General features: G+C 35.6%; 1 protein-coding gene across 8 annotated transcripts in view; it reads right to left on the bottom strand.

Moving 5' to 3' along the window:
* The window catches only part of DYM (dymeclin), a 261966-nt gene that overhangs the window by 191871 nt on the left and 42496 nt on the right, over window positions 1–27599 (bottom strand). For all 8 annotated transcript variants that reach the window (XM_039841985.1, XM_039841986.1, XM_039841987.1 and 5 more), the window contains 5 exons: window positions 26136–26229; window positions 25021–25154; window positions 15290–15362; window positions 1973–2098; window positions 536–678 (listed from right to left, as the gene is read on the bottom strand). In XM_039841985.1, coding sequence (XP_039697919.1) covers window positions 536–678; window positions 1973–2098; window positions 15290–15362; window positions 25021–25154; window positions 26136–26229 — 570 coding nt within the window. The remainder of the gene's footprint in view (window positions 1–535; window positions 679–1972; window positions 2099–15289; window positions 15363–25020; window positions 25155–26135; window positions 26230–27599) is intronic.

Raw genomic sequence — 27599 nt, 5'->3', positions numbered from 1 at the left:
GGACAGTGGGAAAGAACTTTCTTCAGTTAACGAAATTTGCTTCCGATCTGATAAAACTCACCTTTGTGCCACTTTTGAATTTATAAAAAAACTCTTCAAAATATACTAATTTATCATTAACAAATGAAATATTGAATATAATAAGAAAAAAGACCCCATTAGTCATGTAAAATCCTAACCAATAATGAGGATTTCCTCATTAAACACAAGCAGTAAAAAGTTTCGGAGAGCTTAACTGTATTTACACTGTACAGCTGGAACTCATGCAATAAGCATAATTATTTATAAACATTCTTCTTGAAAAAAAGTCTTTTAGGTAAACAATCTATTCATTACCTGCAGATATTTCACTGCAGAAATCACTGTACCAAATGTAAAAATTAATATTTTAAATTACTTCCAGTATTTCACATTTAGCCAGTTGCATAGATCCAATGTAACTGTTAGTAGTGACAGCCAAGGGACAGAATTTCTTATGACTAATTAGACAAAATCTACACATATCAAAGAACTGAAAAAATCTAAGAAGGCTTACTTGCTACTCCTGATGCAAGTCCATAGAGTAGTCCTCCTCCATCTGATGGCTGAGGGAAAACACGCGCTCCTGGAGGAGGTGGCTTTTCTTGTCTGATAAAGTTATACAATAAGGTTTTCACAAGTTTGCTGGTGTATGGAAGACTACACACACAAAAAAAGAAGAAAATCAAACTCATACTTATGACAGTCACCTGATTTTGTATAATGATACATATAATCTATATAATCTATTAATACATAAGGTTTAGCAAAATTCAAAGAAATCTAGCATTATCATGTTATAGTGAAGACCATGGGGTTTGAGATTAGACTTGAAGCTTAATCCTGGCTTTCCTCCTTACTATGCCATAATCATTGGTCAAATCAATTCAACTCCTGAACTTCAATTTTCTTATTTGTAATCTGTATAACAGGTGAGATATTATAAAGTCGCATATAATACAGTACCTGGCACTTGAAGGGAGGTGGTAACACATAATCAGAGAATCACAAGAGCTACAAAGCAATAAAAGGCTAAACTTTTTAAAGTATGACATTATTCAATTTATGCATGCATACAAAAAATATTAGTGTGTATATATATTTTTGTAATGTTAATACTCATTGCTTCTAAGTAAAAGGGTTATGTGATGATAGATCAGTTCTTTCAATCTAGAGAAAAATTTTTAATAGACTCTTGAGCCAAAGCTCTGGTCTTTTTCCTATTATCAGTGAAGGTGCCATGGAAATGACGAAGGTAGCAAAAAGGATGTGAGAAAGGCAAAGCCCCCAACTCCTTGAGACCTTTAATCTAAGCTACTTTATCTTTGTTTTACATTCTAAAATTCTGTGAAGATTGTGTCAATAGAAGGTATGGGTGTGTGTGTGTGTGTGTGTGTGTGTGTATTTATCTATCCCCATCCCCACCCACAGGAGATTATAAGCTTCTGCTCAGGAGTACAGTCCCACATCCTAACACATGCCGGGCACATGGTTAGCATGCGATAAAGATTCGTTGACTTAAATAAAAGTAGGAACACTCAGTTGAGAGGCTGTTGAAATAGTCCAAACATGTGGTGATGGGGCACAGATTACAGCAGTCTAAGTGGGACTGGTGAGAAGGGGAAGATATAAAAATAACTTAAACAAATATTCCTGGATGACTGCTTAGACAAAGAGAATGATAGAGAAGGAAAAAGAAAGATGACTTCAAAGTTTTAATTCTACAAAGAAACCACTAGAGAAGGTCATGGAACTGGAGAATAAAATGGGCAAGAAGGATGGATAGCTTGAGCAAAACGGCAGAATCTGGTTCCCTATGTGTTGGGTTTGAAGTGCTGATAGAACCAGAGGAATGCCTGGTTGGTGACACAGAACAATGCTAAAGTAAGAGGACAAAACCAGAAATATAGATTTATACAATGAGAAACTAGACGAATTTAAAACAAAAACATACCATCGACCTCGCATCAAATACTTGTGACTGATGCTCTGTCGCAAAACTTCTTTGTGGAAAAGTTGGCAGGAAAGAAAAACAACCATTGTCGATATAGCTTCTACTGATATTTCATACGTAATATCTCTGGAGAAATAGGAAACAAAACAATAACGATCAGTTCGAAAGATTAAAATACTGCTCTTTTTTAAATAAACTATACATTTAAAAACTCAAATCTAAATATTCAACATGTTTCTAGGTTATAAAAAAATACTAAAATGTTTAACATAAAAATTAAATTAAGAAAAAAATATGAAACCCTTTCCTAGGCATTAGCTTTTGCACTTGGGTCGGGTTCCCATTACTTTCCAATTGCTATCTCCTAAATTTCTATTAGTATATAATGGAAACAGTGACCAGCAATGCTCTGCTTTGAAGATCCATTCTGAAAACCTCATGTTCATTCCTGTTTACTTATAATACAGAAACAAATATTCAGACTGTAAAACTAATGAGAAATCACAGTATAGGGAAGAAAACATGCCTTTTCAAGTTGACAATCACTTTACAATGAGAACAATGGCATAGCCTAGATCTTCTATCTCTAGGGTCCACATTCTCAAGGCCAACTCTGCATGTCCGGCAAAGTATGAATAGTAAACAAATTATTCCTGTTTTTTTAAGCATATTTCTATGACGAAGGACCATGCTAGTACTCTCAACATCATTATTCCCTCTTAGAAACAAATCTTAGATCAAACAAAAAGGAAATAAAATTTCAACTGAGCAGGGAGCACAAACAGAAATAAATGCATCAAGAAATCTTCAGTTATTGCAAGTTTAAACATGATTACCATGGGGATAGTAACATGTTAGACCAGAGAAGTGGTAATCTCAACAACATAGCAAAAAGAGTAATGGCTCCAAAAGAATATCAAAATATTTTTACAGAAATGAAATATTCATGGAAAGCCCAAAGAAAAATACTTACTGCCTACTTAAATGAGGCTCATTAAACAAATTAAAATGACTTGATTCTAGGACTGAGCAAACTTAAATGCTACCAGATATTTTAAGGAGTTATTGCTGATAGAAATATATTTTTGAAACAAAATATACAAAATACAGAGAGGCCCATGCAATTGATCTAATAAAGGACATACAGGATAATCTGAATGGAATGACCTAAATTTTCAATGAACGATCAAATTCTATACAAATTAATCCTAAAGTCAATGCAATCACAACCAAAATTCTCATAGGATGTTTTTCAGGGACTTCACAGACTGACTCTAAAATTTTTTTGAAATAATAAACATATAGCTAAGTGAATCTTGAAAATGAGGAGTGAAGGGACTTTCTCTACCAGATACCAATCCATGCTATGCTGCTGTAGTAATAAAAACATGATATTTGCACAAAAAATAAACAGACCAATGGAATTCAATTGAGAACTGAATATGTAAGTTAAACCTATGTATTACTGGAGACGATATGTAATAAACATGAATCCACAAATCAATGGAGAAAACACAGATTGTACAGAAGACTGTGCTAAGAAAAACTGGCTCATTTCATATAGAAAAATGATGGATCCCTATTTTACAACATATCGAAGACCTACCACAGATGAATTAAAGACTTGGAAGTGAATGGTAAAACTAAATAAAAGAAAATGTACAATGATACGCTTGTAATATGAGCACAAGAAAAAACTTCTTAAATAAGAGCACAAACCATAAAGTCAAAAAACTGTACTTAACTACATCAAAATTAAGAATTACTGCTCAACAAATGAAACCTTGGATAAAGTTAACAGACAAATGATAGACTGGACGAAGAACAAGAAACTAAAGCTAGACTATTACAAGCAACTCCTGAAAATGGCCAAGAAAAAGGCAAGAACTTCACTAGGAAAAAAGAAAAGAGAGAGAGAGAGAGAACAAAAGATATAATTAGTTTAAAACAATGTTAGATCCCTTTATGCCTTAATAATGTAAAGCAGGGGCAGCCATATAATGTTAATATAAAGCCTCATGTACTGCTGATGGGAATATTAACCAGCGCAGTCATTTCAAAGAATAACCTATGACCCAGTAATTATGCCAAAAAATTTTTTACAGAAATATGCTTGAGGACTGTGGAAGGCATCCTCTAAATAACTCCCAATAATCCCTACTTCCTGATATCCATGTCCTTGTGTAACTGCCTCCCCTTGAATGTAGGCTGGATCTAGTGACTCTCTTCTAACAAAGAAAATACAGCAAAAGTGATAGGATGTCACTTCTAGGAGGAAATTAGCTTACAGAAAGATTATGACTTGTATTGAGCATGTTCTCACTCTCTCGCTCTTCTATTTGCTTTTCTGAGGGAAGCCAGTTGACTTGCTGTGAGCTGACACATGGAGAAGTCCACATGCCAAAGAACTAAGGGAGGCCTCCTCCAGTCAACAGCCAGTGAGGAGCTGAGGCCCTCACTCCAACAACCCTACAGGAATTGAATCCACCAACAGCCAAATGAGAAATCTAGGAAGTAGGTCCTCTCTAGTTGAGGCTTCAGATGAGACCACAGCCCCAGCTCTAAATTTAACTACAACCTCATGAGACATTTGAGTCAAAGTCAGGCACAAAGCTACATTGTATCCAGATTCTTGATCCTAAAATACCATGAAACAATGTTGTTTTAAACAACTAAGTTTTAGGGAAATTTATTATGTAGTAATAGATAAGTAATATAAAAACATTTATTATTTGTGGTGTTGCAAAGTTGGAGTCAGTCCAGGTGTCCATCACTGAGGAACTGACTAAAAAATGTGGTGGATGCGCACACATGAAGCAGTTTTGCTAGCAACAGACTAGCTGCTCATTTAGCATTACAGGTAACTCTTAAAAGACAAAAAACTCGGTGAGTTGTGTAACACAGTTCTATTTGTGTACATTAAAAATGCATATACACATAAGAGTAACATTTTGTACTTGAACATACACATATAAAAATACATGCATTAAACACATTAAAATGGCTGTTTATGAGAAAGTACCTAGTAGTAATTAACATAAAATACAGTAGGTACTTAATAAATATTGATTGGAATAAACTTAAATATTGATCGGAATAAACCTAAATAAATCTAAAATTCTATATTTAACAAATTCAATTTGCTAAAGTTATATGCTTTGAGAAGTCGGATGTTTCATTAATTTTTATACTGTTGCCATTAGCAAACCACCACAAACTTAGTGGCTTAAAACAGCGCAAATGTTATCATACAGTTCTGTAGTTGCAGTACAGGTCCCAAGGAGTTAAAACCAAGGTATTAACAAGCTGCTTTCCATTCTGGAGGCTCTAGGGAAGAATCATTTCCTTCTGGTTTGAGTTGCTGACAGGATTTGGCTGCTTCTGGCTGTAAAATCTAGGCCCCTATTTTCTTGCTGGTTGTAAGCTGTGGGCACTTCCCAGCTTCTGGAGGTCCTTCATTCTTTGGCTCATGGATCCTTTTCTCCATCTTCAAAGCAAGTAATGACTTTGAAAGGTTCTCCGTGTTACACCGCTCTGATCCACCTTTCTGGTTTCCACCTTTAAGGGCTCAGATGATTAGACTGGGCCCACTAGGAAAATAAAGGACAACCTCCCCATCGAAAGGCCTTTAACTTTAACCACATCTATATCTAGTTGAAGATGTTTCTCTCTATTCCTACTTTGCTGAGAGTTTTTTCATGAATGAATGTTGAAATTAGCTGTGCTTTTTCCATATTTTGTAAAACAATCATATGTCTTTTCTCATTTATTTTGTCAATGTAGCGTATTATATTGATTGATTTTGAGGGGTTAATAATATTGCATTCCTGAGATAAGCCCCACTTGGTTAGGATGTATTATCCTTTTCATATATCGCTAGATACAATTTGCTAATTTTTTAAAAAGATTTTTCTCCTATATTCATGAGATATCAGTCTATAATTTTCTTTTTATATAATGTCATTGTTAGGCTTTAGCATCAGAGTTCTGCTGGCCTCAAAAGACAAGTTACCCTATCCGCTTTTGAAATACCTTATTGAAATATGTACTTCATGCGGTACTATTAAGCAAAGATAGAATAGCATGTACCATATGAATGAATATACATGCAGTGCTAATATGCAAAAAATAAAAACAGCAATCCTGGGAGATGAGATTATAGGTGACTATTTTTTATTATTTTCAATTTAAATTTATTAAATGAGAAGGGCCTTAAAAAAATGAGTGGAAGAAACATTTGCTTCAAACTGGTTGTCTCTATGAGGAAATTTCCTGGAAAAAAAAAATCATGAGAGATGATCTGAGGATAATATCTAATCTCATTTCGACTACAGATACTTCACATACTCTTTTATGTATTTGGATTTTTGAATATAAATGTATCATCTAATTGAAAACTGAATTAATCAAAAACTAAAAATAGAGGATTATCATAAAGTTGAACTTTTATTGATTAAAATCTGATGACACATTGAAATAAAAGCAAAAAAACCTGAATCACATCATGGTATGCTGTGGGAATCATCGACCCGAAATTAGAAAACCCAGGACCTGCTTCTAAGTTCTCTATTGAACTCATTCTGTTATCTTCAACAAATAACTGGGTCTCCATTTCTTATTTGTAATTAAGTATATTAGGCTAGATGATCTCTAATATCATTTCTTGCTGTGACTTTCTATAGTGCTCAAAAAAAAAAAAAGGAATTCAAGGCAATGTTAGATTCTTATGAAAATAAAATTTAAAATATATTAATTAGGCTATCTTAAGTGCCAAATTATTAGGGAAATGAGCCAGAGAGACCAATACTTGAAAGAAACCAAAATTCTACCATGCTGAGTGTGGTGGTTTTTAAAAGATGAAAAATGTTTTAAGCCAACAGATCTTTCTTGTTTTAATGTCCTTGTATAATCTTCAGAAGACTTTCATTACACAATCACCAAAACAAAGTCAACTTTAAAAAGCCAAAGTGTTGCTTTGGCTGCCATATTATCCAAGAACTTTCCACCATCTGGCTGGAAATGTCCTAGAACAAACTACTGTTGGAGCAAGTAATTAATTTCATGTGAAGCAAAAAAGACAGGCACCATGACCTTGTACTGCTCTGTGAGGGCAGAGTGGAATATTTGGATAAAGACAAAAGCCTTCATGAAATGGGTGTTAGTGTTGGCTCATGGCAAAGTCAACGAATACGGAGGGAAAAACATCCTCCTCTGACTTACTATTGGATAAGAAACCGGACAGTACTGTAAGTGGAACATGAATTTAACAAAAACAACTGACGAGTTCAAAGGATTAAGACCAAAATTTAGGAATATCAATGTCATGCCAACATGGAGAGTCTAAAAGTAAAATATAAGGAGAGACTAAAAAGTGGCATAGTATATTACAGATATTGTCAATAGTAGTGATGGCTAATTTTAAAAGTTAACAAAATCAAAAATATAATAATACTCTTCATTTATAACAAGTCTTACCAGCAGAACAGAAAGTGCCTGGAGTTAGGAGTCAAAAAATAAGGATTCTAGTCTCAGAACCGTCACCTGCTACCTTTATCAGCCACCTTACCTTCAACTTTATCATTTGTAAAAATTAAGGGGGTGGATGAAATAAACTCAAATATCCATTCCATGTTTTCATGGTTTCTCAAAGAACTAATACTACACATGTAATAATGCATCAAATGTATAAAATATAGCCACATACCTTCTTAAAGTTTAACAACCAAAAAAGAACTTCTAAAAATATCCTAAAAATCAAGAATTAATATGGATTGATATGATGGATACCTAATAATAAAGCAAATATACCAAAATGGTTATGTGGGTGTCCAAAGTACAATTATACCAATATAAAATGTTACATTCATAAAATAAGAAACAAGGAGTGGAAAAAAACTCTCAGGAATTCAAAATGATTGCTAAGCAAACCTTCATCAAAGTTAAAAATGGCTTTTAAATATATGAAGAGATGTTCAACTTCGTTTGTAATAAGAAAATACATATAAGAATCACAATATGAATTCCACTTTTAACCTACAAAAAATGTTATAATATACAGTACTGGCAAGGTTCTGTGAAATGGTTTTGTTGGGACTATAACTGGTATAATCGCTGTAGGAGGTGCCTTTTTTTTTTTTTAACCAAATATATCATAGTTTTATCATATTTAAAAATGTACACACTTATGATTTATATGATGGCTACATCTGTATATATGCAAAGTGAATTTATGTGTATGTAGTTTGTCTAGACAATGGAATATTATTTGGCGCTGAAAAGAAATGAGCTTTTAAGCCGTGAACGTGGAGAAGCCTTAAATGTATATTTATTACGAAGCGAATGAAGCCAATCTGAAAAGATGACATAGTGTATGATTCCAACTGTGTGACATTCCATAAAAGGCAAAACTACGGAGACAGTAAAAGGATCGGTGGCAGCCAGGCATTAGGGGTGGATGGGAGGTATGAACAGGCAGAGCACAGAGGATTTTAGGGCCATGAAACTACTCTTCTGATCCTATAATGGTGGATACACATCATTATACATTTGTCACACCCGCAGAAAGTACAACACACCAAGAGTGAATCCTAATGTACACTGTGACTTTGGGTGATTATAACGTGTAGTGTAGGTTCATTAACTCTAACAAATGACCCCCTGCGGTGGCGAGTGGGATGTTCATGGTGGGAGAGGCTATACATGTGGGTGGGGGGGAATGTCAGGGGGGATATGGGAAATCTCTGTGCTTTCTGCTCAGTTTTGCTGTGAACTTAAAACTGCTCTGAAAAATAAGGCCTATTAATTAAAAAACAAACAAACAAAAAAACACCAGAATAGCTAAGAATTAAAAATGATTGTCTCTGCGGAGGAAAGAAATAAAAGAGACAGGACAAAGAACATCTGTTCTGCTCATAAGCCCTCTGTGCTATTTGTTTTTTTCCTCAAACCATGGGCACATGTACATTAACAATTTAAAATTACTGCATCAACACTGATAACTAGGATTAAATATCCAAATGTAATGTAATATGGATTATGCCTGAAATTTGTAAAGAATTAATTTACATAAGCGGCACACAAAAAATCAACTATTTGTTGGTAAAATTAAAATCTGTAGTTATTAATGCCAAGCCACCTAATTCATACTTTGCTATACGTGTATTAATAACAGCAAAAGAAATTAACAAAAGCATTCTGTACCAGTCTTGCTTTTTTAAAAGTAAAAATTCTTTGAAGGCAGAGAGTTAATGTTTTTGGGACTGAGTGAGCTATGTAACAATGCTGCAAACTGACCTTAGATAAGTCACTTCTTTCCCTCTACTTACTTCAGTGACATCATATAGAAAATGAAAGGGTTAAGATAAATTTGAAAAAAGCTTAATCCTAGTTCTAAAAATCCGATAAGCATATGACTCTAAACAGCACATAACTTGTAAAGAAATATGCATACGCAGGCAAAATAACAGCTAGGATTCAGGACTCTGCTCTGGGTTCTGCTCATCTTTCACACCTAATGCCAGGCTAGAAGCTGTCATCACAGACAGCCAGAGAAACTCCTCCAAGCGGCTTGATGCAACAGAAACTGGCTTCAGTTCCCACACAGATTATACTGCCTTGTTCTTTTGAATCTCAGACATTTAGTGTCCTATAACCAACTATACTTGTTAATGACCAAGTGCTACTACTTTTTCCTGAGAAGTTTAAAATATGAAAATTAACTCAGAAGCAAATAAATTCAATGTTTTTCTTGAGTACTTAGTATGTGTAAGATGACACACTTTTGTAATCATAAAGCATTTTAAAAATTATGAAAGCATTTTCAAGTACATTGCTTGGTCCTCAACACAACCCCAAGTAACAAAGTAGCAGTGAGAGCCCAGACAGACCTCATCCCAGAGGGGATGCTCCCTCTCAGTTGCCTGCTCCTCTACTGCAATTAAAGACATGATATATTAAACTATCAACTTGCCTAGCTGTTCCTTCGATAGTTATGTGAGTTGGTCTCCAAGCTCATACACTTCAATTTCCATATTTAAAATATTAAACAACTGGATGCTTACTGTCTTCTAATGTCTTTTCCAAGTGACAATCTCTGATCTATTAACCCCAATTCTACCATGAGAAAACTGAGGCCTGGAGGGGCGTTGCTGGTTAGTGGTAAAGCTAGGCTTCAAACCCTAGCTTCTGGATTCAGAATCAGTGGTGTTTCTTTGTACTACAGAATAGAGCCTATACTTTTTGGCAATAGTCAGTTAAGCATTTATGATCAATCTGAGCACATATCTTGTAAAATAAACATTATTCATGGTATTGGATATATTTTGCTCAGATTTCTTCAATAAACCAGGTGAAAGTTTGCATACTAAAAATTTTTTTAACTGGGATTTTTTTTCCCCTGAGGCACCAGAAATCAATTTTCAAGCTAAAATGGCATTGTGAACTTAATATACAATATCATATTGGTATATGAAAACACTATCACATTTAATTCAGTGCTTATAATGTCATAAACACGTAATTCCACCAGAAAGCTATACTTGATATTTACCATCTAGCATCTAAAACTTAATGCTGACTTACTTTAGCCATCCACCCACCCCGCTGAGGCTGATTTGAAGAAGTATTTGGGTATCAACATGAAGGGCTGCGGAAAGGCATTTTCTCAACAGTTAGGCCCTTCATTGCCAACCATGGGTCTCTCCAGTTCCTTCACTTCCTTCCAACAGCTTGTAGACTTCATAAGGAAACTGTTTATGGCTCTTCCAGTTCTTGAACCACCCTACTCACTGTTAGCACCAAAAATTTTCAATATTCAAATTTTCCATAGCATCACCTCTAAGCCAATACCATCGGTCTAAGGGTTGAATTAATGTTCATTTGATATCATTTTATTATATTTCAAAAATCCTGTGGATAAAGAGGATTTTATAAAGATTCTTAACCAGTTTCATCCCTCCCCAAATACTTCCAAGACGGATTTTAGAGAAACAGCTCTAAAAAAAATATTGTTATTTTATATCCTAATAAATAGAGAATCCTAAACATAATCAAAACTTTAGCCCTGCTAACATTCGAGTCTTTACTCCACCAAACAGCATAGCTGTTCCACCCCTTACCTCCTACAAACCCTCCGCTCTAATGAAACTAATGCAACTGCTGAGTACTAGGGTTACACCAATAAGCAAAATAAATGCTGGCACAAGAAGCATTTTTTTTCCATGGGGCTCTCATTCTAATTTCATTTGAGAAATACAAATAATAGAGATAATAGATAATATGAAAGCATGATAAGTATTCAGACAAAAAATAAAGCATGATAGAAGGACAGAGAATAAGAGGCATGCATGCTATTTTAGGGTACTAGGAGCAGCTGTTTCTGTTTAAAAAGCAGACCTCTGAGCAGAAGGAAGCTTGAAGGAGGGCAGCACGTGAGCCATGCAGCTATCTGAGGGGAGACATTCAAGAGAGAAGTTTAAACACCTTGGAGACAAGAGTGAACTAGCAGGTTCCAAATTAGCAAAGGCACCGGCATGGCTGAAGTAGAGTGAGTGGTGTGGACAAGGTTAGCAGACATCAGACATCCCTCAACTTGAAAAGTAAACAAGGTCCCACTACACAAATAGACAGACCCCCAAAAGGCAGTGAAAGCAATCAGTTATGAATATTTCATCTTTACCAGGACATAACTTATGAAAAAACTAGAAGAGGTTTCTTGGATTAAATTATAATTCAAAACCCTGCAAATCAGGGCCAGGCTGAGAATTTAGCAGCCCCAGTCCTCAATGAGTTCACAGGTTGATAAAGGAGAAGAACATGAACAGACCTCAGAGCAAGAGGCTGTACGTCCAGTCTGGGACCAACAGAAAGACCCACTCTGAGCAGACCTCTCGGGGACATGTCCAGAGTGGTGTCACTGGGACTATTCTTGACAATGGTGTCATCATGTACAGCTAGCAGTGACAGCTTTAACAAAATTACAGCAACAAAAAGATAAAAAGACTAAAAAGGAAAGAAATCCAGTTCAAGTTCTCAAAACAACTTCAATTTCATCATTAAAAAAAGCATCACAAGCAGTCCTCAAAACACAAGTTGGGGACCCATACAACATAACTGCTTCTGATGCTAGGACCACTGGTAGAGTCATGGAGTCTCAACTCAAGCCTTACCAAGACAATGTCACCGGTTCTGTGTATTGTGCTTTCAACCATGGCCTGCCAACCATGTTCTTTCCACTGCACTCTCCTTACCAGTCTTCAGGAAAATATCTTCAACCAACTTACTTTTTATTCCTTTCCCACACAGTTCCTTGAGATCAAGGAGCAGGTATATCAATTAAAGACTATGCTTCACTTTTGGAAGACATTTCAATTCTAGTTGGATCGATACAACGTACATTGAAAATGTCAAGTCATGAGCCCATGCATGACTTAATCTTTATTTTAAATATATAAATGCTTAGGGGTATGGATTTGAGGACAGATTCCTCGAAGATGTGTAATTTTAATCTGACTTTGAAAATTAACACCTTAGAGAATATTTTTATCAAAACATCCAAACTGAGAACAGTATCCACTAAATACTTAAAAGTCAATTTTCATCACGAATAATTCCTACAAATTCTGAGAGTTTATATAAACGACTATAGTGATCTTGTTCTCTTAATAATAAAGTATAATTTAAAACTTAGTTTATACACCTCTAAACATCTATGTTTTTGGTAATCACTTGCTCTCAATATTAACAGAATGATTGTGCAGTTTCATAAGAAATGTTTAAGCTAGTTTGGAATCACCCTCAGTGGCCATTAAAACTGGATTCCTCTTGCTGTTCACCTGCTAGTGCTGCACCGACACACCAACGTTAATGTGAAAGTTTATAGTGCGACTGATGACGCTCAGGTGTGAGAGCATCCCAGTTTCCATATGTTAATATTCCTCCGTAAATTATGAGCTGATCCATAACACTGCACTACAGTTACAGTAGATGAAACAATGAAAGAGTAGTTTGGTTTCGCATGGAAACAGTTACCAAGACAAACTTTCTTGTAGGATGGAGTTCCAAGAATATTAAATCATAAGAAATTGTTTCAGCAGCTGGTTAAAGCTGAGTGTACATCATACAAGACATCTGGTTGTCTGTGCATTTTCAGTTCATTTAAAAAGTATAAACACATTAAAACACTGAAATGTTTGATATATTACAACACTGTCTGCTTGCTTCCCAAGAGTGTTTAGTGGCTGGTCTAGTCATTGTACTCCTGGCTTATTTACTAGCTAAAGGGCTTTATTATTTCAATCCTCCTTAACTTCACCAAGACATTTATTTTATCAACAAAGGGAAAAAAAAGAATGTACTCATTTAGGAGATATATTAAATTGCTGGTATTTGTAAGGACATAAGGTAAAGGAGATGATGTTATTTTTAAAATTAAATCAGAAACACATAAAGCATTGCATATACTATGACAAGTAAATAGCAAACAACATATGTGTGCCCCTTCCCGCATTTGACTGTATGCAACAGAAACCTAGCCACAGTGGCTTAACCAAAATAAGGGTTAATTCTTTTCAAGTAAGAAATCCAAAGAGAAGCAATCTAGGGCTGGTTTAATAGTCCATAATGCCATCAACATCCCATGCTCCTGGGACACTATTCTTTGCAGGTGGCACTCATCGTCATAGTTTTAAGATGGCCTAAGTGTTGCCTCCACATTCCAGGAAGGAAGAGAAGGACAAAGAGCGAAAAGCTCTGCAAGCTCACAGCTTCTGTTTACATATAATTGGCCCGAGCTATGTCACAGGGCCACATTTCAGGCACATTCAGTTCTCAAGTTGCCTGAAGACTAAGCTGGGCACACACTGGCCACCTAAACAACATTGGAGATCTGTTAGAAAGGAAGGTGAGAAAGGATATCAGGCATGCTAATAGCTGTGTCTGTCACAAGAGTTCAATTCGCATGGGACATTTTCCCCTGTGCCCTTCCCTATCAGGTGATTCCTCCCTCAGTTATCTCATGCTGCACATCACCAGGCCTAATAACAACAGGGGTTGGTGGTTCTCATTCCTAAATCTACATTACAATTCTGGATGTTGCGCTTATGTACAACAGAAGCCAGCAGCCCAGTTTCTCACAAATACCTGTCATTTATTTTTGGACTACAGGTAAAGAGCACATAGCCAACAATATCTTCATGTAGATTGAGATTCTATGATGATAAACTTTAAAATCTACTTCATTTAGAAAATAATTCCTTTAAAATATGCATTCTCAACAGGAGTGAAAATTGGTTCATCAAGGTGAAAAACTTCATAGATATTATAATGATTTGTGACCCTCCAAAGGCCACAGTATATAAACATATTCAGTGTATTTGGGGTATTCAGCTTTCATTAGCGGGGAGAGTCAATTAAGAAAAAACTCCCTAAAAGGACTCCTCAGAGAGACAAAAAAAAAAAAAAAAGGTTGAGAGTAACTGCTTAAAAAGTAACAAACACGTTGAATCATGTCAGAATTGCATGAAGTTGCAGTGACAGAAATCCAGTTACAGTAGTATAAACAAGTACGGGTCTACTTCTCTCACATGAGAAGTCCAAGGAGTGATAAGGAGAGAGGGGACTGGTAGTTAATGACTTTGGTTCAGCAGCTCAACGGCATCAAAGCAGAATTTTCTGTGAGTCCCTTGGCTCACGGTGCCAAGATGGCCACACAACTCAAAAGGCCCTGTCCACATTCCAGATAGCAGTAAAGAGAACTGTTGAGAACAAAAAGATAGGCCTCCTAGCTGAGTCAGGTCCCCTTAAAGAGCTATACTCAGAAGTTTCATTGGAGAACTTACCCCTGCATTTCACTGACTATATCTAGCTTCAAGGGTGGAAATTAAAATCCAACCTCTCCCAAAATGACCAGAAATAAAATCAGGAGATAAGGAAGAAGGGAAGAATAAATAATGTGTAAATGACTAGCTGTGTCTACCACATATGAATTAGATTCAAATTGCTTTTCTCTTAAACCTTTGTTTACAGAGATCTATAAGATCTATTACAGAGATTAATCTAATTCTGTGCCTACCATATGCTTAATATTGCTAGAGTTTGATTATTTTCCCCTTGACAACTTAAAATTCTTGTTTAGAGGATGGATACTCAGAGTTTAAACATTATTAGGTGAGAAAGATAAAAAAAACTCCATGAATGTACAACCCTTAAAAGGCATACATAAAGGTACTACACCGCAACCCATAAACTCTTCAACACGATCAATTACCATCTTCAATATACAAAAAATATAAAACAAATCCTGGCTGAGCCAGAACTTACAAGAGTGGAATATCGGTGATTAACTGCATCAAACAGCAGACTAATTCTTCCAAAAGATCTTCTGAGTCAGAATCTGGTAAGACACATAAAGAGTTTGCTTAAAAGTATAAAATAGAATGAAGTTGTTTAGAAGTTCAGTTTTCATTTCTAATATGAATAAGAATAACTATTACATAAACTCAGACATTAATGTTGACCTCTGAATATAATACAAAGTTAGCATCTATTATGATCTTCAGCTAGTAAAGAAATTTTGAACACCAGCTATTAATTACATAGCCTTTAGAGCTTGAAGGTATCTTATAATTCCTGTAGGCCAGTAATTTTCAAATTCTTTATAATGTACTATGTTTTTTTAATGAAATCTTACACTAAAGCCAAATATATAAAATACATAAAAAATCAAGGTGCTCTAGTTGTTTTGTTTGAATCAAGAGTAGAGTACCTGTACTTCCTCCCCCCTATAAATATCTGCCCTTGCCCTTGATCTTCTCGATAGGCCTCAAAGAACCTTTTCTGAACCTGTGGGGGCTCCACAGACCACAGACTAAAACTGAGTCAGGGCCAAACACCTCTTTACAGACAAAAAAAAAAAACAAAGGTAAAATGAATTTTCCAAGTCACAGAACAAGTAAGTGGCAAAGGTAGGTTGCAAATTACCATCCCAAAAGAAATGTTCCTCTGCCCCAAACTGCTCTAAGTGACCTTCTAATTTCCAAAGCTAATCAGTATCTTATGTGACTTCTGGCTTTGGACACTACTGACACCTACTCCTTTATGAAATTCTTTCTTCCCTCAGTTCCTACGGCACCTTATCTCTTACCTACTTCTCTTTCTATTCATTCCCAGTGTCCGCTTCCTCGGAATATCTTTCAAACTGCTGGTGTGTTCCCCAGAGTTCCACCACTGACTTTCTTTTCCTCTCTTCTCACTCTCTATGTTCTCCTTGATCAGTCATCACTTACATGCTGGTGATTCCTACAGCTACAGTTTTTCTCTTGGCCTCTCCACTGAACTTCCTATCTTTATATCCAATTGCCTGCTGGCCATCTCCACCTAGCTGCATCACCAGCACTCAAAATCAACATGTTCAAAACTGAACTCATCTCTCCCAACACTTCAAATCCACTTATACCTTCTTTAGCCTCCTTTCTGATGACTGCATGGGTTAACCCAAACCCAAAACACAGACCTCTCTCTTACTAATCTTTTTATAACTAATCGATCTCAAGGTTCTCTCAATTACAGTCATCTGTTATTTCCTCTTTACTTCAGTCCTTGTCATGCCTTTGTTCATTATTTCATCATCTCAGTTCAGTTAAACAAGTTTACTACACTAAAACTCACTCCTGAACTTCTTTAAGTCTTCCTACTAGCATTCTTACCTCCAATTTTACTCCTTCCCAATACAAACTCCAGATTGCTGTCAGAGGGACCTAACTAAATTCCATCCTTTCACTCTCCTGGCTTAGATCTATTCAATTACTTTAAACTGATTACTATGTATCAGAAAAAACTCAAAGCTCCAAAATACAGCACAGCAGATCCTTCAAGATACAGGCCCTGCACCCCTTTCTACCTTTATTTCCCACTATTACTCCCTTCACAATTTATTTTCCAGCAACACCAAGCTACCTGCTACAGGCCATTTTACACCTCCTCAATAACATTCTCTATGCCTAGAATGATATCCGATGATAAAAATCTAATTTTTCAAAAGCCAATTTTTAACCATTCAAACCATCCTCAATCTTCATCTCTTCTGTAAAACTCACTCTCTTGCCTCACCCTGAATAAAAATAACCATCCAGATCACATCTATGACATATGCATATTTTGGTTACATTATATCACAATTTCTCTCTGTATGGAAGCAGGGCCCTATTGGACTCCATTTCTCAAGAATGATGACTGACAAAGAGCTTGGCACATGATGTATGCTCAGTACATGTGTGCTGAACTGAACCCAGTTGTCTAAGTACAAATCTAACGGTTATTTCAAGAGCATAAAAACACTTGAAGTCTCAAAAAAAGTTTAGCAATTCTTTTTTTCTAGACCATACTATCATCTGGTAGTCAGAAATTATGAAGAAATTCATTCCTGCCTTGCCATAAATAGAACTGGCACAGTAACCCTCTAAAAAGTGAATGCCAAGCTTGAAGAGAATATTAAATGACGATGATAAAAATCTATGCTAAAAAGAATACACCAATCAATGCTAAAAAGAATACACCAATCAATGCTAAAAAGAATACACTGCAAGAATCAAGTTCAATAAGCACATTAAATCTCACTCTAAAAGAGGTAGTCTTAGCTCTACTCATGAAGAAAGTAAAATAAGAAAATAAGTAACATTTGTCTCTGAGGCTATACGATAAGTAGATCTAAAATCCTTCTCATTGCCAAAGCTGTCCGACATAACCCACGTGAGTTAACAACCTATTCCAACAGGCTGACTTCTTGGCATATACAATACATTTAATACATCTTGGCTCATCCTACAGAACGTAGTGACCCAGACCCAAGTAAGAGCATTTGAAATTATTCACTGATTCCCTACAGAACATTTCGGACCACATGACTTGGCCAGTTTAATGACATACCCTGTTCAGTCAAGCAGCCAAAACAGTGTTTTAATTACAGGAGGTGAAGGAACAAGCACTCAGGACCCACAGATGGTATCTAATTGGTTTTTTTTTTTCCTTCCAGGGTGTAAACACATCTAATTTTTAAATCTTAAAATGGTGACAAGGATTCTCTATTCAGTTGTATGTGCCACCCACAATCATGACCTCAGCCAAGTTTACAACTGAGTCAATTAAGGAATACATTCAGCTTTGTTATCAATTTAACATAATAATGAAAATGATGATAAATACATTTCATACAAGTAAAATGTAACATATCAAGGCCAAAGCTCTAACAAAACAAAATAATAAACAATTTCCAGCTGAAATCACTAACAACTTCCATTTACTTAAAAAGAGAGAAAGGAAGGAAGGAAGGAAGGAAGAGAGGGAGGAAGAAAGATTCCTGCAGGGTACAATGTTCTTGTTTTTGGACTAATCTAGAAGAAATCTGCATTATCAAGTGAAGAGTGAAAAGATTTGACTGCTTACCAGGTTTGACATGAAGCAACTTACTCATCTTGCATTATTTTCCAAGTAGTATTTATATTACTCAGCTTTCAGATGTGGCCAAATATCTTCCTCAGTTCCAAGAAAATTAAGTAAATATAAACTCACTTGCCAAAAGTTATAGTAACACACTCATGCATTTCTCACAAGAAAGATGATCTTAAAAGTCCTTGAAATTTGCAGGTCACTGACAAAGTAAATTGACGTTCTTTGAGCAAAAGACTTTGCAGAGACTCAGTGTGATTACTGTATCATGAACTTTACAATCCAGAAATTTATCCCTTAAAGTTTTAAATTGCCTCTATAGCTCCAGTCAAATATTTTAATATTTGAAATCTTAGCTTCTGGAAATAATATTAATAGCTAACATTTACTGAAAACTCTACCCTTGGGGAGACACTGTGCTGACTATTTCATTCTGTTTATCCCACATGAATCTTGACAACTCTTAAGGAGTAGATATGATTATCATAATTTTACAGATGAAGAAATAATGGCTCAGAGAGGTTAGTTTACTTACAGTAAGGGGTAGAGCCCAGATCTGAACCCAAATTCAGACTCCCAAAGGGAGAAAAAAACTGACAAATTATTTTTAAAGACCTTTTTCTATACAAAGCTGGAATAACTCCAGTCAACCAACTCACATCTCACTGAAGACCCTAAATACAAACTCCTGGTAAGTGAGCACTGTGAGCCATATTAGGGGAGAAATCTGAAATACCACATATTAGTCAAGGTGATATATTATCACATTCACCAACACATACTGATGAGTATTATTCAGAACAAGGTCACTGAAATCCTAACCTTATCCCTGGGGTCCTCCAACTTTAAAGCTCTAATCTCACTTCTCTGGTCCCTTTGCACATCACCAGAGAAAGAAATAAAGAAAAGACAAGGTGATATCTACGGTCCCTTACAGCTTCAATAATCTATACCTAAACCTAAGTTGTGGTCCCTGTTACTTCTTTTTGTTTGGTACCTGTTCAGTACCATATGATAAAATACCATGTTCTCATTTTGGACTTAGGGAGAAGACCAGAGAATAGTAAAATACTGTAATAACCAAATGTCTTCCATTATTCGATTATGTGAGGGGAAGAGAGAGAGAAGAGAGTCAAAAAACACTTGAGGATTGGAGAAAAAAAGGACTAGTGGGAAACGAAGAAGTAGCCAGAAAAAAGAAATAATATATGGGTCATTTAAATCAGCTTACATGTAGTTATCAAAGGAATATTAAAAGATGGAGAGCTAATCTTTGTTGTTTTCTTTGCATTCATAAAGTCGAGCTGTCAGTTTCCCAATGCTGTCCAATACCACACTGCGCCAAATACAAGAACTAAAATCAATCAAGAAATAACAGAACTATACTCTGAAAACAGGTGTGCCTAAAAAATTTAGAGCAAAACTGACTCCCTTAAATGGAAGACACACAGCTAGGTTACGTTTTACTATAAACATATTCAGAAACCCATGGTAGAGTCTAGGTTATTGTCTATTTTTATTGTGAAGCTAATATTGGAATTAGTACTTTAAAATACTAAAAATCATATTTAAACTTATAATTAGCAAAATCAAATATGCCTCTATACTTTAATCATAAATTAAAGAAAAGTAAATGGACTCTCTTTTCTAAAAATAATATTGATCTACATTTTAATGCATTACAATATTTATAAGCCTGTGTCCCACACCATTCCAATAAAATCTGCAATAATTCTGGCTGTCTGCTATAATTGTGGTCGAACGGAAACGTTCCTAATTATCCTTAAGAATAATACAATCTGCTGGGCTTCATTATAAAATGTGTCTATTAGTCAAGTTTAATTGATTTTGTTCCACTGATAACATAAAAGAAAAGGAGAGAAGAGAGAGATCACTTATTATATGATCAAAAAACAATTCAGGAGCTCAAAAAATTACACTTATTTTTCTGCAAAAACAGATTAGAAGTCTTACATGTTACACATCTTAAAGGAATGAATCCATGCTTTCTTTTTGCTCTGAGTCACATTTTTCAGCTATACATTTATTTTTTTTTTGCATTACTTATCTATAACTAATCAAATTAATCTGTTTTATATTAAGACAAAAATAACCAAAGCAGAAACCACTACCCACCCACCACACAATTTCAGGTTTACCTCTTGAGCGACAGCCTGCCCAGGCCCTAGGGACTAGCTCAAGCAGAGAAAGGAGAATAGTGATATCCTGCAGCCATGGGAGCCAAAGCACCTCAGCCACTGAAAAATCAGAGCTAGCTTCAAAAGAGAGGGATTTACCTCTATGGCCTTTATTTAGTAAAATAAATACACCACAGATCTTGAAGGTAATTCCAGAGAGTTTTAAAAAGGTTTTAACCCAGAGGGGAACAGAAAGAAAATTGTTTGTAAAGAGGTATGATTATAAATTTTTAAAAATTTTCCCACAAATTTCTTATCTTGTATAATTTTTTTCTTCTGTTTTAATCACTCACAAATTAGACGTTTTTTCAACTGTTTGGGATCCTTGGCTCTTCATTTACCTGCCAGCGGGAGGCAAATGCTGGAAACTCTGCACACACAGGTACGGCCTGTCAAATAATAGTTCTCACGGGAGGGTTCCAAGCTATTTCATTGAAAGACACCCAAATGTCAGTATCTCTAAGTCCTTTCCATGTTTTTATTCATTTTGTCTGAAAAGGCCCATTAATCTTCTGGTGGGAAAATGGGGTAGGTGAAATCCTGCTGCCAGGACTCTAGAGGCCGAGTCATCTCTTCCATTTGTAGTCTTTTCTCTTAACCCTGTTTCTCAGTACGCCACCCCTTCCACTGTGCCTGAGAACTCGGGCAGGGAAGCCCTGTACAGGCGACAAGTTCTAGTATTAAACTGGAGAAGGGTGGTCTCCTGACTGTGTATGGCAGAGGATCTGGGCATCTAACTGCTTCTTTCAATCCTTTTGAAAGGCAGAAGGCTGTCTGCCTTCGGACACACCTGGCACTTCCAACTCTTAAGCCTTTTCAGGGTTTTGTGGCAAGAACTGGCTTTTTTTCTGGAGTTCTCCAACCCTGACTGATCAGTTAAATTCATCATTACTCAATTTTCCAACTTGCAAAATGGTATTAACATTGTATTCCCCTTTCCTCCTCTTTAATAACTTTTTATAAGTCCCTTACTGATATTTTATTGGGGTTTCAGGAGAAAGCAAAGATAAACAGGTATGTTGAATCCAATATGCTTGAGAGCAAGTCTTACAAAATAAATAATTTTTTGAAATAAATTTATATTGAACTATTTTACACCAAAGAAATATAGTTAAGCAAGCCTTTTACCTGGACTTGACAAGTCCCTAGTCTCTCTTCTATTCTCCACAAAGCTGAGCTAACTGGTTACTACGCTCCTCAGCCCACATACCTTGCTCTCTCCACCTCTTGGCAGAGGCCCTGCCTCCGCCTCACCCGCAGCACCCAAACCGCTGCCCACTCAGGGGTATAGGTGGTCCGCTCTTGCAAAGCAAACCTATACTCTCTCCCTGCGCTCTTGTTCCAAGTGCCTCCTCTTTGGACCTTCCTTTCTGCTCCCCCACCGCTCCCCCGCCTTTTTTTGCTTCTATCTTCAGTCTCTCAATCTCCACAGGCTTCTTCCCTCATTTAAAAAATTTAAAAATAATTGTAAAGAAACTATAACTGCCTTCTACTGGCAGCAGTATAGTGGTATAGTTACTCCAAAGGGCCCTCCTGTACAAAACAACCAGTTCTTGGCTAAAATACACTTTTTAGTGCATTGGTGGGCTTCCAGAAAGTAAAGGAAATCTCCAAGGACCCCCCAGCATCATAATCAAAGAGAACAACTGCAAGCAAACGAACTGTGGCTGGCATCCAGAGCAAAACCCCGAGCAGTAAGCAAACTCCAAGGGTAGGGTGACCCTGAGAGCGAAGGCCAATACGAAGCCAATACCAAGAGACTAAGCCTTCAATCAGTGGCAAGGAAGAGAAGCTAAACCTGAGATGCCACAATAAGCCAAGAACCGCTGAAGGAGGCCAAAGTGACCTTGGGTGGTGCAGCCCCTAGATCCTATATGTGGGACCTCAGCTTAAGATGAAAACCAATATCATCAAATACACATAAGGAAACAAGCCATCATAAGTGTTTGTAGAAACCAACAACAGATTTAGACTCCTAAGGACTTAAAATATTGGATTTACGGGATACGAAATGTAAAATAAATATCAGTTATTACCTCGGCAAGAATGGGGCGTAATACCAAGACAGGAGAAAGGAAAACTCGCACTGAAGGCAAAAGAAAATGGAAACAATTTTGCCGTACTTCATGTTTTTGCCTAGGGCCAGCTTTGTCTCCACCACTATTCTCAAAGGCATGGAATAGTGGAAAGAGCTATTTTTGCATAATGATACGAATTCTCCCTAGCAAACAATTTACATCATACACAGCCTATGGGAAAATGTTCAAATATGAAATTCTCACAAGTTTCTATTATAAACCAAGAGCTTATTGAGAGCCATGATACCCTCATAAAGATGGCTCCCCTGAATTTGTCAGCAATATCCATTTCATCGCAGCAATATTACAATGAATTGGAATAAACAACAACGTTCAATATGCTATAATAATCCAACAATCCTAAAATGCCTCAGTTGACTATGCTCAATTGTTTGCAGATGGTTCTCTATTTTGGTCGATTCAACCTTCAAACAACCTATACTACTGTGTATTATCCATCCCTAAAAAATCCTTCACATGCCTAATTCAGATATTCATATATTAGCTGATAAATGGATATTTTCAGCTATTACAAGGTAAGGTTCCATTTTTTTCCCATTCAATAGTATCTATGTAATCATTTATCACACTTTGATAAATTGTAAAAAGACATTAGTATAAAATATAAAAGACTTATGCTATGTGATAAAAAGTAAAAATCTCAAACTTGCAACATATAAGCCTAAGATGAAAATAATTACATATGTCAAAAACAGCAACTCTTTAACTTTAACCTTAAAACAGTATTCACTGGACTTAAGATGGTAGGCCAACAGTATACTCAAATGAAAAGAACAAAATTTAAAAAGTATGTGTAAAATCCTGAATTGCCAACTCTGCATAAAAGAGGAGGACAGTCAGTCAGTACACGGACACAATCACCATTCATCAGCTATCACAGATGTGACTATCATTGAAAAAGTGTCATTTTCACACTGCCTCTACATTAGGCTACCTCGGATGTACGACAAAACCATGCTTTTCAAGCTTGGTCATGAGTGGGGAGTGCAAGTACAGAGAGGGTATTCGGGAGAACCTTTGGCCCCAAAACAAATACAGTGTATCTTTCAAGTGCATCAGTTTACTCAATGGTTAAGTAATGAAAAATAATTTTATATTAAAACAAATACTATGTTAAATAAAGTAAACATCGGCATAGTTTTATGATGTGATGTATTGGGTTTGCAGGTGCTGGTTGGACTAGCCTCTCGGCCCCTATGGGAATAAACTCCATTCTTGCTGCTAGAACCTCCTGGGAAAGTTTGCAACTCCCTAAGCAGAACTATTTTGGCACTGTTGATCCCACAAAAACAGAGCCTCGCATTAACTAACACATGCAAAGCACAATCTGATTAAAATTGCTCTTTAAATATCAGAGTATAGTTAATATAGAAGGCTGATTATCAAAGTAGGAAATTAAATATATTCATGTCTGAAATCTCAAAATCAATGTATAAAGCTCTAAGTAGGCAAGAAAGCCTATTAAGGGCAGAGGTGTATTTCGAAAAATGAACCAGGAAACAGTGGCAACATGGCCTTTGCTCTCAGAAAGAGAGTGTGAAGGGTAGATGCAAAACACTACATTCCCCATATTTCATGTGTTAATAATCCCACTCTCTTCTTTTACTTTCCAGATTGTAAATTTTAATGCTAACAAATGAAACACAGGAGTTGATGTTGAAAACTACAGGCCCTCCTTACTGCTGGCCTATACATATAGATATATCTCTATATAAAGATATATCTAGATATAGATATATCTTTATATAGAGATATATCTATATATTTATATAGATTTAGATATATCTACATATCTATATATCAGCAGTATCAGGAGAAAATTGTAATTTTTTCCTGTATCTTCAGAAAAAGATGACGCTTTTCAGCTCCTTGACACTGTCCTTGACAATGTTATTTTTGATCAAGTAGTCCCAAAGACACTCTGACTCAGAGACTGTTTGCAAATAACCTTTAACACTTATTAAAATCTGTGATTCTGAGTGGTGTCTCCCTTAATTGCCTAGTAATGGTATTTAAACTGACACCCATTTCCTGAAAAGAATACTTGGGATTTTTATTTTTATTTTCCATATGTATGGAAGTCAAAATAAATAAAAGCTTCAATCTTCTGGCTTCCTTATTTTAAAAAAAGAAAAAAGAATGACGAGAGTCTTGGCTCATTTAAATTAACGGAGGGGAAGAAAGAGGGACAATGTCAGGTCATTTAAAAATGAAAATTATAAGAGAAAAAATAAAAATTTCAAAACTATACATTTCTATGCTTAAATGTTAAACATGCTATCCCCAGAACATCATGAAAGGCAATACTTACTGTAACTGCCAAATGATTTTTCTTCATAAGTAAAATGAAGTTGTAATTCCTCCTCCGACATCTCACAAATGAACACTTTCAGCAAACAGCAAATAATAAACAAAGCATTGTGTGTCTGCCAAATGAAGATGTGGCTAAAAAGGAAAGACCGAAATCATATAAGAATCAATATTTAATCATGAGCATAATTGGTTCATTTCTAGTCCATGATTTCTTCGTGATTTCTCAATCATTTTGTCCATTCTGTTTGTAATACTAGAGCAATGTCCATATCTTTAATGGCTCATGATTTATGATGCTGGGCCAGTGATACCTATATTACAGTTTACTTTACATTTCATTCTGTGTATTTTACATAGTGAATCAACTTAATAAAAAAATTTTCCTTTAGGCATGACTGCTCTTTGTTCTTAACTTTATAGTTGTCTCACACACAGGCAATTCAGAGAACAGAAAGCCAAAAAGTAAAACAATATATATAGTTACAAAGAGAATATATGTTAATACACAAGCAAAATTTTAAATGGAGCAGCAGCAGCAGCACAGTACAATACTGCTATTTGTATTAACAACCATGAACTTGCAAAACAAATTTTAATTAGATTCAATATAATTTTGAAAGCAGGGCAAATCTTTTAAGACATCGCCATCCAAAAATGGTTTCAAAAAATATTTGAATGCATAAAAGGTTAACTTTGTATTGTATCTAATATAAAACTATAATATTTAATCTGGACCTTCTTTCATCTAATATGAAATAAAGGAAACAGATGTGAAATGAAATAATACCCGAACTAAGTCATTATTCAAATTAGATATGACCAGCAGTGATAATGGGGGAAAATTACCTTTTCTAGTAATAATGACATCATTCTTAATCTTCTTAAAGAATATATTTCTAAGACTGTCTAAAGTGCTAAAATCAGATTCCAGAATTTATAATCTCACCCCAATGACCTGGACAGCAAATTAAAACCTCTCTTTTACTTTTTTCCCTTAATAGTGAGAATAATTCCTTTATAGCTTTCAAAAGACCATAATCTACTTCTACCAACAGACAAAAAATACTCATATTGCTAAGTATAAAGACAACATGATTTAATCATCCAGCTTACTTCTGACATTCTGCTGAAAGTTTTAGTTCTTTGGTTCTAGAAAGGAAGACCTTAATTAACGCACCAAGGTTTCCTGTTCGAGGATTGTTTTCAACTGCAAAATAAAAAAAGGTTTTTAAAAGTTAAAATTAAGAACTAAAATCAAAGTGAGCATATCATAACATTTATAAAACCAAATGTCAAACTGAAGTTGCTCATGGAACAACCTTACTGTCAATTTCACATCTAATTAGGAAAAGCAATGATGTTTGGTCGTAATTCTTTCTGAACAACAAAAAGATTTACAATACAGAAATGACAGAAACAGCAGGAGAAAACAGCCATCTCATCTGAAAATCCAAAATTATAAAGAAAAGATGTAATAGTTACCATAAATATACAATGTATGCACACGCATGGTTCTTTTTAGAAAAGCAGATGTTAAAAAAAATTCAAAAACTGATCATCTATATCCCCAGTATATAGAAACAATGAGCTATAAAGGTAAAACTGTTCAGATAATCAGAAATTATTCTAATAAAAAGACACCTAAAGAAAGCAATGTGGCCAATGAACTTCTTAATTTTTTTTTTTTCAAGTTTAAAAGATGGGTATTTCAGCAAAGCCAGCCTAAAGAATTGAGTGAAGACTGTATTGGGAATCAGAAGACCTGGTTTCTAGACCAAGTCCGTAATAATGGAATTTTGAACCTCAGACAAATTATTTACTTCTCCAACCTCAGTTTTATCATCTGGAAAGGAAACAACAGCTAACATATATTGAAGAATATTCACAAAGTGGTTTACAAGTTACCTAATTTAATCCTCAAAATCATATATGGTATAAGCATCAATGTTACCTCCATTTTATAGAACCCCACCTGTAGGCTGCTACTTATTCAAGAACATAGCCTTATCTACTGGCTCAAATCCTTTGCTCTAAACTACACTATACCAATGCCTATAATCAACCTTTGAGGAAAAAGTCTCCTTCTTGTTGTCTACCCCAACCAGAAAATTTATGTTAATCCTCCCACCCAATAACTTCCTATGGGGATTTAGAGATTAGAATTCCCAGAAAGCAACTGGCAAGAAGTAAACAAGCCAAATACAGAGGGTATTGCTGGAGGATAGAGGTGGGGAAAAAATGTTGATTCAAATGTTTGATCTGGAGATTTATAATTCTCTCACATCCCAAAACTAAGGAGTAGGGATAACAGAAAGTCCAATTTAAACCAAGCAAACCTGCACAAAATAAAACCTTCCTGAGTTCCAGCATGCCTTCAAGGTAAAACAGCAGATTCAACAAGTACCTACAGAAGCCACACAAGGAATGGGGTTAATAAACATACCCTCTCTGGTAGCAAACAATGTGCCTTCATTGGTACACTCTGTGCCCTTATCCTGCTTTATTTAAATACCTGTATAAAAATCGCTATATAAAATACATTTTATACATTTTATATACAATACTTATTTATGGCTC

The sequence above is a fragment of the Pteropus medius genome, unplaced genomic scaffold (genome assembly GCF_902729225.1).
Source record: "Pteropus medius unplaced genomic scaffold, Ma_sr-lr_union100, whole genome shotgun sequence".
NCBI classification, from domain to species: domain Eukaryota; kingdom Metazoa; phylum Chordata; class Mammalia; order Chiroptera; family Pteropodidae; genus Pteropus; species Pteropus medius.
Note: the sequence above shows the minus strand (reverse complement) of the source record. Positions and strands in the feature narration are given on the sequence as shown.